At 38.9% G+C, this 12,422-nt stretch overlaps 1 protein-coding gene across 1 annotated transcript in view; it reads left to right on the top strand.

Moving 5' to 3' along the window:
* Positions 1–375: 375 nt before the first annotated feature.
* Pgap1 (post-GPI attachment to proteins inositol deacylase 1) overlaps positions 376–12,422 on the top strand; it is a 62,766-nt gene continuing 50,719 nt past the window's right edge. The window contains exons 1-3 of the mRNA XM_051190207.1: positions 376–661; positions 5,875–6,028; positions 10,419–10,594. Of these exons, the coding sequence (XP_051046164.1) occupies positions 515–661; positions 5,875–6,028; positions 10,419–10,594 (477 nt within the window). The 5' untranslated portion in view covers positions 376–514. The remainder of the gene's footprint in view (positions 662–5,874; positions 6,029–10,418; positions 10,595–12,422) is intronic.

Below are 12,422 nucleotides of genomic sequence, written 5' to 3'. Positions count from 1 at the left end.
AGGGAAAGGTGTCTGCGATGTGACAGGCAGTGGACAAGCCTTTGATGTGCTGCCTGCCTCCCTTGGCCAGTCGGCACTGGATCATCAACATTCTCTGCACTCTGGGGCATTATCCTTACTCCTGGCCAATTCCTTTGGTACCCACCCGGCCCTTCCCCCTCCCGCCTCTCGGATCCCGCGCTTCCATCCCCCTCTTCCTTCCTTTTCTCCACTTCCCCCTTCTCCCCCTGTTTCTCTCTAAGCCCTCCAGCCCAGCCCATTCCGCCTTTCCACTCCCTCTTCCCAGGCGCACCGCCGCGCTCCCGCTGCATACACCTCCAGCTCCCTCCTCCGTGGGCGGTGCCGCGAGCCGGCTGCGCGCAGGCGCGCTGAGCGGCGGACGAAGGGGAGGGGGCGCTGGCAGGCTCCGCGCAGGCGCGCGCCGCTCTGCTGGGCACGGCTTGGCACGGGCGTCTTTCCCTCGCTCTGTCTGAGCGACCGGGCTTCTACAGCTGTAGAGGCGCTCAGCAGCACCATGTTCCTCCACTCAGTCAACCTCTGGAACCTGGCGTTCTATGTCTTCATGGTGCTTCTGGCGACCCTGGGGCTGTGGGATGTCTTCTTCGGCTTCGAGGAGAACAAGTGCAGCATGAGCTACATGTTTGAGTATCCCGAGTACCAGGTACGGCCCTCCCTCACCTGAGCGCTCGCGCCTCGCGGGCTGCTCTCGGGCTCAGCCGTGATCCCGGCTCGGAGCCCTCCGGGCACTGGGAGCCAGTCTCCTGCCTCGGACTGGGTAAGGCGTCCTGTCCTCTCCCCTGGTCCTCCATTCCTGGGCTCCCAGACCCCGGACCCTGACTTCTGACCCTCTGGGCACTCTCTGTCTCATCCTCGAAGAGCCAGCCCCGGTCCCTGTGCCCAAACCCAATCCTCTTCCAACCCTCCTTTGCTTGCAAGGAGACGAATTCTCTTCGCGCCCAGTGATGGACATGCCAGATTTCGCTTTTTTGGAAAGAAACCCAGCGCCTGCAGAGTTGCCAAGGTTGATTTTAAAAGGGGATCTAGGGTTTTACCTCTGGGTGAAGTGAAATGCCGGCCTGATGAATAATTAAACTGAAAACTGTTTAGTTTCCTCCTGTGGAGATTTTTTGCGGATCCACCTGTTCTGTAGGTTCTGAGTCCGTGGGTGTGTGTACCTGTGTTTTCCCATGCCTCTGAACAGCCAGTGACCTGCACAATCTATTAAGACATCTATTATAATCAGTTGCATGCACCATCTATTTCGCGGTATTACTTTGTTTTCTCACTGGGTTTAACACAGTCTGCCTTGCCTCCCCCACCTCCTCCGTTTCAATTTGAATGCTTTCAATTAATTGCTTCATTTGTTCTGCATAGTAAAATATGAAATTTCATTCACGACCAGCTGTAGAAAGAGATGATGACAAATTACACAGCTGTCCGGAGAAATTTCCCTCCGGTGATATTTTTCTTAAGATTTCTAAGTGAATATTAATTTTGGAATATCTGTTATAATAACTCCTATAAGTATAAATAATGGGCTTTGATAATGTGCATTCTTAGTATACTTATAAGATCATAACAGATTTTTCTGTAGGATGAAGAATGAAAATCAGAATTGCGTCTGTGTATAGGTTCTTATAGAGGGGGCCTGTTTGATACTGCTCTTATTTACATTTAGAGGTTGAGGTTTAAATTGCTGAAGATCATCCTCCCATGGATATTTTCTAGTAAGAGAGTTCGTACCATAATTTTGCTTGTGTGGTTTTGAAGGGATGGGAACGTTGGATTTCAGATGCTGTTGGGGATTTTTAACAAGTTAGTGTTAATTCCTAAGCTAATAAACTGATGTGATGTTGGTTTATGTGCATTAGAATTTTAATAGTTAAATATGTGAACTTTAGGTTGTTTTTTTTTTAAATCTGGAAATAGAGTTCATCATAATTTTATTTCATTAACTACCATTTAATAATTTAAAAAACTCTCAATAGGTCACTTTAGTTTTGTACTGTATTAAATGAATGCTTTGGTTAAAATAAAATCACTTTGGAACAATAGTTTCCATTTATATTTAGATTTCCCATAATTATTTAGTCTATTTTAATATTTGCAATAGTAGAAATTGGCTTCCTGCATGTTGGGAACAAAGCATATGGACCTCACAGATGCATCTCCTGCCTCATGAAATTGACTAGAAAGAGAAAATGATTGTCACTAACACAATAGAGCTATTGGGCTTTTTTTTGTTGTTGTTGTTGCATCGTGGGTATTTAGTTACTTTGGTTCTAATTGCCTTTTTGGAGTTTGGCACTTATTAATTTGTGAGTACAGTGATAATGACAGTGGTAGCACTTTTGGCACACATTTTTAGCAGACTTTATTATTAGTCCTTTTACACTGATTGAGTTGTGTTATTTTACAAACAGAATTAAGCCTTCTTTTAGAAATGAGCCCTATTGAATAAATAGATTTTAAAATAATTGAGCTCATTGGGTTGAGAGCCAAATGGTTTTCATATGACTGAAACTGTTCTAAAGATAGTTTATATATTGCCCTTTAAAGTAGCGTTTTCTGTACCTTTCTAATTGTTCGCAGGTTGATATCCAGCAGGTGGCATGTCCTATTCATTTCATCTTTCTTGAGGCCTTTTTCTTTTTTAAAAAATTGCTCATTGTGCCTTCCTTAGCCAGTCAGCAGGAAATGATAACTGGAATTTCTTGTTTCTTTTTCTCTTTTTAAGTGAGAGAGGAATTTGTAACTCTGCAAAAACAAACTTTTGAGTTTGAAATTGTTTATCATCTCTACTCATCTCCTGCCTGTAATTTCCTGGATGCTCTGATTTGGAGTTAACTGATTGTTTCACAGTTAGATCTTAAGTCTACCATGACATTTAAAGCTTTTAGCCTTGTTATGCCAGTAGGGCCAAACTGTTGTCTGGCTACACATAATTTTAGGCAAACTGTAGAATTTGAGAAGAAACACCCAAGTTGTTTTCTCTCTTGTGTTCATTGTGTTCTCTGTCCATGTGTGTGACCTAAAGATTGCTCTCTGAAAGGAAATGGTGGTGTTGATGTTTATATGGTGGTGTTGATGCTTACCTAGATGGTTGTTTATTGAATGACTAGGTATATTCAGCATGAGGAATTAGTGATAAAAGCCCCATGTGCCATTAATGTATATATTTTAACAAGAAGAGAGACAAGACTATGAAAATCAGTTATCGTATAATGTAGCAAGAGACTGTGTACAAGGCTCTTTAGAGAAGAGAGAATATGCATGTTTGTACTGGGTTTTCAAAGGCATTTGAAAAGATGTAGGTTGAAGGGCTGGAGAGATGGATCAGCAGTTAAAGTACTCGCTGCTCTTGCAGAGAGCCTGGATTTAGTTCCCTGCACCTACATGGTAGCTCACAACCATATTTCTCTCCAGTTCTGCATGGCACCATGCAGGCAAAACATAGAAAATACAAACTAAATGAATTGAGGGCAGGGTGTGAACCTGGACGTACGGGTCGTTTAGTTAACATATATAGGCAGTGAGGAGGGCATCAGGACATATTATCTGATCAGCACTTATAATATATTACTATTGATGCAAAAGGGAGAAAACAATCTATAAACATATTTGCCTGTATATATCCAAAATATTTGTTAGCACACATAAATTGATTAACATTGGTTGTTGTCTTGGGTGGAGGAACTGGATAGCCTAAGGGTCATGAGTAAGAGGCATTCTTTTTAGTGCCTGTCTTTTTGAGGTTGAAAAAATGTAAATCTATTAAATACAAATTTTAATGGCATGTGTAAGTTGTAAGAATGAAGTAAATGTTGGAAACAATAAAGCTCTCCTCTGTAAAGTCTTCATTACTTTTGTATCCAGTATGGAAACACATGAGGTATGTGTGGTAGCAGCATGGGCTGGGTTGTAGCAGAGACGTTATGACAAGAGGAAAGGCTTGTCTGGAAGGTTATAGTATGTGTAAGTATTTGTACCCCTGTTTTAACCAAGCAGGAGTCCCTAGAATTACCCTTAGTAGTAGCCTCAGTCAAGGGCTGAGCTTCCAGTAAGAACTTTAAAATGTTTGCATTTATTTTGATTTTTATTTTCCTTTTGGTTAAATTATGAATATCAAACTTTTGTAGTTTTCATTTACAAGTGAAAGATGTACATATATATTATAAAATAAGACCTTTGCTCTCTTAAGTTAGCATTCTTTCTAGTTGAGGGGTTGAAGTACCAGTGGGCTTATAAAGCATATGGTAGAGTTGGTATTTCTGTATTTGGTATATTGGAGAAGATAACTGGAAGTGCTGGTCTGTTAAATAATAAGCACATAGTAGTCCTGTAGATGCTTCTGTGGTGTAGTTGGACCAGATTATAGTAATAGCCTCAAAGGAATATTCTGGAATCTGTGCAAATGAGTAGAATTCTTTTAAATTTTTTTCAGCAGTATTGACATTTACAGTTTTTGAAATTCACATTGTAATTTTTTCATCATATATATATACATATATAGATACATATGTTTAACATTGTTAGATTATTAATGTATTGATACCCATTTAAATCTATGATTCAGTATAATGGTTTGTTTTTAATGACTTCTATTATTAAAAAGACAAAGTACATACCAGGTGTGGTATGTACTCCTGTAATGACCAACAGTTGGGAGACAGTGGTAGGAAGGTGGGGAGTCAATACCAGCTGAGCCTACATAGTGAGAACCTGCCCCAAGAGGATGGTGAGAGCAGAAGAGTTCACACCTGCCTCAGTGTGGTGGGAGGGAAGAGTTCACAATGTGCTACTTCTATGATAGATGCCCACCCTTTGGGGAGGATGTTAAGGCCCAGTATATGTTATATTGAAAATAATTCTGTATACAACTTTAAGATTTGCAAAGTAGCTTAAGGCTTGCTAACAGTCCATGTACCAGGTCCATGATTTGGAACAGATGCTAATTCAATGGAGTGTTTAGTGTAAGAAGAATGTGCATATCTCGATCAAGACTTTGTTGTAATATTCACATTATGTTGTTAAACCACTGAGAGGTCAGCAAGATTCATTGTCAAGCAAATGTCCTAGGGCTGTGGAAATAGCTCTGAGATGTAGGGCTTGCCATGCAATCATAAGGCAGGCCAGAATTCATCTCCAGCACACTGAGCTGTGCATGGTGGTCTGTGTTTATAATCTCAGCACTGGGGAGGCAGAGGTAGGTCAGGCAATCTAGCTGAATCTGTGATCTCCAGGTCCAGGAAGAGATCTTAACTCAAAATTAGCAAACAAATAAGGTGGAGAATAGTTGTGGAAGATAACTAGGTTTGACCTCCAGCTTACACACACACACACACGCACACACACACACACACACACACACACACACACACACACACACACACACACACCAGCTAGAGGACTTAGGGGGCCTGAGTAAAAGGAGATACTTTAGAAAGTAGTTTAAAGTGCCAAAGAGAACTGATCACAGAAAGCTTTATCATCACTTTAAAGTATAATTGATAACTGATTGTAAATTAAATGCATTTCCATTTATGTTTATCTGAAACTTTCTGATGTATACCAGTGACATATAGCTATTGTCAGGCATTATTTTTGACTCACTGGCATCTGTTAGAATTTCAACTTCTATGTGTTTTATGCTTTTATGAAGGTCACACCATTCAAGATCCACATAATTTAAGAATAATCTCCTGTTTGAAAAAGGTTAAGTAGAACTTGTTTTGTGCATTGAGTGCAGTTTATATCATTGGTAATATTTTTATATTGCACTGTTTCAAAGTTCTTTAATTTATGCTTGCATTGAATCTGAGTTGTATAAGTAAGTGATTAAAATGGGCATATTTATTTATTTATTTTCTGTAGAAAATAGAACTCCCAAAGAAACTGACAAAACGCTATCCAGCCTATGAACTATATCTTTATGGAGAAGGGTCGTACGCTGAAGAACACAACATTCTCCCTTTGACAGGAATTCCCGTTCTCTTCCTTCCTGGTAATGCTGGCAGTTACAAGCAAGGTAGGTACTAGAAGGAAAAAGTTAAAGCTGGGAAGTTCAATTCCAGGCTTTGGAGTGCATACTGTGTGAATCAAGTGTGTGTGGGGGTGTAAATAAAAAAGCTTAGCCTGCTAAGTGCTGTGTCAGACCTCCTGGGAGAGCCACATGCATGCCACTTCCTTCAAGAGAAAGCACACATTAGAAACACAAGAAGGAGAAGGAGGGAGGAGGAAGAGGGAGGAGGAAGAAGAAGAGTTGAAGACTGCTTTGCAAAGGATGAGAAGAATCAGATGGCATAGGGTAGGGTGAATAGATCATACAGATACTCAGGAATAGCAGGAGAAAGGTTCCTATTGGAAATGCAGTTACAGAGAATGGAATCGGAAGCACTCACTAGGGAGAAAAGTATCTAACATTATGCTGAATGAAAGGTCAGGTTCTTTCCTTGTGTGGAGACATGTAGCAGTGTGGAGGGTTACAAAACAATGGGGAGAATTGAAGTGATATGTTCAGGTTCCAAATCCAGTGTTGGCTTGGAGAATGTCAGAAGTTTCTGCTATAACAGCCAGATGTCCCAATCTGTAAGTACTTTTGTTTACAAACAAAAATCTGCTTTGGTTCCTATAAACATTCTAGGAATTGTTAAATAAGGAACCCACAATTGTTTCAACATGTTTGGTAATTACTTATGTGGTGTATTTTCATCTACAAAATACTTGTGAAGTACTTATCGTGAGCCAGAGAATATTCTAGGTATTAATAATCTGGAGTAGAACAAGACAGCACAACCCTCATCAAGCACATGTTCTTATTGGGAAGACAGCCATCAGTGGATGTTTCAGTAATATCAAAGACTACAAAAATAAGTATGTAAACCACTTAAGGAGGCAGATGGTAAGTAGTAGGAAAGAGACCTGTTTAGATGACATGACCGGGAATGGACATGGCGAGGAGATGGCATTTGAGGAGAGGTGAACATTATTGTTTGGGGAAGTCCCTACTGCAAGAGTATGTTTGGTGCGATCACTATGACTAGAGAAAAATGAAATGAGAATGGAAAGGTAGCTATGACCTATATAAAAGATCTGAGAGGGATATGAAAAAGGATGCTTTGGTTAGAAATTATATAATCTGATTTTTTTGTTAACTACCATGTCTGAAATGATAGACACATACATTTAGTTATTACAAAGTGAACTTACAGAGAACTAAAAACTGCAGTGAAAAAGTAGAAACTTGCCAACATCTTGAAAACCCTGTGTGTTCCTTCATGACTAAGCCCCCTCCCTACACTTCCACAATTCTAACCTTAAGGTGATAATTTCCCTAAACTTCATTTACAGTCTTAATACCTAAGTGTGGACCCCTAGTATATTCTGTTGATTTGTGGGTGTTTTTAACCTTTATAAAGTATAATCATCCAGTATGTATTCTTTTATGCCTGATTTCTTTTCCATTTTGTTTTGTTTGTAAAAGTCTCCTAAATTACTATGTGAACTGTAAACTGTTTATTTAACATTATATGGTTCATTTGTATACCTGTTATAAAAGATGATTTGTATAAATTTTGTATAAAAGGTAAATTGAATGTTTACCTTTATTGGCAGTTACAAAGTTAGTATCCTTAGAGCACATACATTTCTGTACTTGTAGATGTATTTCAGGAGTATTAATTCCTTCCCCAACACAGGTTGTATATATGCTCTTATCTTTACCTATTATACTGATTTATATTCTTATAATTAGCATGTGATACTTCCCTTTGTATTACTTCTTTGACAACAATGAGGCGGTGGAATTAAAATTTAGAAAATCTAACAAATATAATTTACTTTTTGAAAAGGCTATGGCTCTGCTTTGAGGAAAATATGTGTAGTTGGTTGTTTTAATCTTTTGAGGTCCTGCCAATCCGCTCCCAAATAAACCACGCGGAGGCTTATTCTTTCTTATGAATGCCTGGCCTTAGCTTGGCTTTTTTTCTTGCCAGCTTTTCTTAACTTAAATTATTCTGTTCACCTTTTGCTTTCTCTATTTCTGTGTATCTTTCTTTGCTTCTTTCTCCATGGCTTTCTCCGTGGCTGGGTGGGTGGCCCCTGGAGTCCCCTCTCCTTCTCCTTTTCTTGCTCCTCCCACATTTCTCCTCTTTATTCCCTCTGCCTGCCAGCCCTGCCTATCTTTTCTCCTGCCCTACTATTGGACATTCAACTCTTTATTAGACAAACCAGGTGTTTTAGACAGGCAAAATAACACAGCTTCATAGAGTTAAACAAATGCAACATAAAAGAATGCAACATATCTTTGCACCTTTAAAACAAATGTTCCACATCATAAACGAATGTAAGATCTTAAAATAATGTTCCACAACAAATATGCTATTACAGGGCAAGCGTGAGAACAGAAAAGATGCTGAACATCATTTGTCATCAGAGAAAGGCAAATCAACGTGAGATGCCACTCCCTGCAATGATACTAGGATAACTAATTAAAAAAAAAAAAAAAGACAGATAGTAGCAAGTGTTAACATTGATGTGGAAAAACTGGAATCCTTACTGTCTTAGACACCATGACCATGGCAGCTCTTATAAAGAAAACATTTAACTGGGGTGCTCGCTTCCACTTCCAAAGACAGCATGCAGGGCAGACGTGGTGCTGGAGCTGAGAGTATTTATTGCTGCATCTTGCAGGCAATAGGAAGTCGACTGACTGTCATACTGAGTAAAGCTTGAGAAAAAGACCTTAAAGGCCACCCCCACAGTGACACATGACCCCACTTCCTTCAACAAGGCCACATCTCTCTTTGGGGGGCCATTTTCTTTCAAACTACAATACTTACATCCTGCTGATGGGGATGTAGGGAGATGCTACAATATGGATGGATCTTAAAAACATCCTAAGGGTGAAAGAGGCATTCACACAAAATCACACCTTGGGATGATATCGTGTATATGAAGTAAATGTTCAGAATAGGCAAATTCATGGAAACAGAAAAGAAGCCAGTGCTAGTCAGGCAGTGGTGGCGCACACCTTTAATCACAGCACTCAGGAGGCAGAGGCAGCAGATCTCTTGAGTTTGAGGCTGGTCAGGTTTACAAAGCTACACAGAAACCCTGTCTCAAAAAAAAAAAAAAAAAGAAAGAAAGAAAAGAAAAGTGCTCTTTTAGGGAGTAGGAAGACTACTCATAGACAGAGGATTCTGTTTTGTTGTTGTTGTTTTTTTTTTTTGTTGTTGTTGTTTTTTTCTTTGCCCAAAATATGTCACATAATGTAATCACTTGATAATAAAATATTAAAGGATTTATAAAATAGGCAATAAGTCAAAAGGAGTGCAAGGAGACAGATAAGATAAGAAGCAGGGGCGGTCAAGAAAGAAATATTGCTTAGATCAGGAAGATAGGAATGGGATGCTGACAGATACCTAGGCGTGTGTTTGGGAGATAGAATGAACTGATGGAATAGATACCCTGTATAAGAGGAAGAAAAAGCAAGCAGGGTGTTGAACACATACTTCTTATAGGAAACTTCTTACTTACAGTCCTCAGTAAAAGCAACAGAATTTCTACTGCTCACTCCTTCCTCTGCTGGCTGCTAATGTTCCCAGAGAGAGGAACACAAGTAAAGACTGAATGATCGGTTCATTTTGTTTGTTTATTTACCTTAAAATATGCCTAGGAAAAACAAGGCGTATAGCTGCTGGCTTAGTTTGTTCTTTTAATTGGTGTGTGTGTGTGTGTGTGTGTGTGTGTGTGAGAGAGAGAGAGACAGACAGACAGACAGACAGACAGATTAGGTATGGTGCATATGGACATGAGTAGGTAGTCACCATTGGGTGTGCTCTATTTAGCTCTCCACTTTTGCTTTATTTTCCTTTTATTCATTTCTGTGTTTATTATTATTATTAAAAAAAGAAACAAAAACAAAGAAACAGGATCTCACTGAACCTATAGCTCCCAGATTTACCTGGACATCCTGCAAGCAAGCCTCAAGGGTCCTTTTGCCTCTGCTTCCCCAGTGCTGGGAGTGTGTGTGTGGCTCTATGTGACTGGCTTTTACATGGATACTGGGATCTGAGGTCAGAGTCTTCACATGTGAAATGCAAACCCTTCACCAACCGAGCTCCTAAATTGATACTGTTAATGTGCATCACAAATGATAAGATTATTTATTTAAAAAAAACCTCTAAACTTCCCAGGGGTCATGGTGCATGCCTTTAATCCCAGCACTCAGGAGGCAGACAGGTGGATCTCTTGAGTTTGAGGCCAGCTTGGTCTACAGAGCAAGTTTCAACACAGCCAGGGCTAAACAGAAATACCCCGTGTCAGAAAAGCAAAACAAAAGGTAAAACCCTTCGAAACAAAGTTGGATGGATTCTGGAATGCTTTGTACAATGAGCTCTTCTGTCTTCACTCTGCAGTCCGCTCTATTGGCTCCATTGCACTTAGGAAAGCAGAAGACATTGACTTCAAGTACCACTTTGACTTCTTCAGTGTGAACTTCAATGAGGAGCTGGTGGCATTGTACGGTGGGAGTCTCCAGAAGCAGACCAAGTTTGTGCACGAATGCATTAAAGCGATCCTCAAACTCTACAAGGTAGGAGATAAATATGCAAATCAGTGGTGTAACCTATATCAACAGTATCACATTTGGTATGTTTCAAATAATATGTTTGGTTATATTGAAGTTGAAACAAAAATGCAAAACTGGCAGTACTTTTTTTTAAAAAAAAAACATGTGGGATCCTCAAGTCAATGGTAGTTTAAAGATCTAAGTTGAATTTGCAATTTCTTAGTTCATTGAGAGATCCTGTCTCAAAAGGTAAGGTGGAGGGCCAGTGAGACAACTCAGAGGGTAAAGGCACCTGCTGCCCTGTGTGATGACCTCCATTCAGTTCCTGGAGCCCACATGTTTGAAGGAGAGAAACTGCCCCTCTCCCCAAGTTGTCCCCTGACATTCACGTGTGCACATATGCCAGACAATGAATCAAAAAACAGAATGACTAAATAACTATGTTTTCAATAAATTTTAGGGAAAGGCATTTCATCAGGACTAAAGGTATACATTTTAAAGAATTTTGAGTTTCATCCTCAGCTCTGTCCTTAAAGACATTTTATAATGATAAAAGGGTCAGTTCTCAAGAAAACAATGCAATCGTTTGTATGCATCTAATGCTTCCAAATTCACAAAGGAAAGAAATTAGCATTATTAGCAGTTAGCCTAGTGATTCCTCTACTGTTCTCCCAATTATTGATAAAGAAGTGGCTAAAACTATGGATTTGAACACTATTCACCATCTTTGCTACATAATGTTATTAGTAATAACAGAATACTATACTCAACAACTGTAGAAACATACTCTCTCAGTGCACAGTTACCATTTACTAAGTTCTGTGCCACAGTATATGCTGGGTCACAGGTGTTAACAATCTTCAAATGCTATACTTATGCAGTATATTTTCTGAAAATAGAAAAGTTAAATTAAGGATCAAAAAAACAACTCCCAGGAGGAAAAAGACTCAGTTTTCAGTTCAGCATAGCTCTGACCACAAAACTAGATAGGATTTAAAAAAAAAAAAAAAAAAAAGAAAGAATGAATAAGAGATACATAATTTTATTTTAGAGAACACAACAGTCATTGAAAAGAAACCAGAGATATTCCTCATTATCATAAGTACATAATTTTCAACTAAAAACCAAACTACCAAATTCAGCAGTATATAAAAAATGTAATACATCATGACCAAATATAATTTATTACAAGAATTACTAAATGGTTTAATACCTAAATATGAGTCAGTATAATTCATCATAGGATCATCTTTGCAGCTATATCAAGCCATTTGACCACATTAGCACCTGTCTATGGCATAATGTATAGAAAAAGGAACATGAACTCAGTGTAGGAAGAGTAGAAATTAACTTTTGTTTTGTTTTGTTTTTGAGACAGGGTTTTGTTGTGTAACAGTCCTGACTGTCCTGTAGACCAGGCTGACCTCAAATTCATTGAAAACCTCTGCCTCCCAAGTGCTTGGATTAAAAGATTATGTCACCAGTGCCTGACTAGAAATTAACTTTCTTATCCTGAGGAATCATGAGTGTTATGAGATTGAAAATGATCCTCTTTAGGTATAGGTAATAACTGATAAGATTATTCATCAGATAAAATAAATAAATGTCAACCACAGTAAACAAACTTTAATGTTACAGGGTAGTTTATTGGATTTTCTAATTTTGTTTTGGATTTTTCTAATGAACACATTAAAAACTTATAATATAACTAATCAATATTTTTAAGAATAAATACCAACACAATTTCTATTATAAGCAAGTACAGTAAGAGTGGAAGGACAGTTGAATTTCATTGAATGGATAAGATACAGGAATGGAAAGAACATTCTGGGTAGAGAAAGCGTCATCATCT

This window comes from Phodopus roborovskii, unplaced genomic scaffold (assembly GCF_943737965.1).
Source record: "Phodopus roborovskii unplaced genomic scaffold, PHOROB, whole genome shotgun sequence".
In the NCBI taxonomy this organism is placed as follows: Eukaryota; Metazoa; Chordata; class Mammalia; order Rodentia; family Cricetidae; genus Phodopus; species Phodopus roborovskii.
The sequence above is the reverse complement of the archived record's forward strand: the minus strand, read 5'-3'. Positions and strand labels throughout refer to the sequence as shown.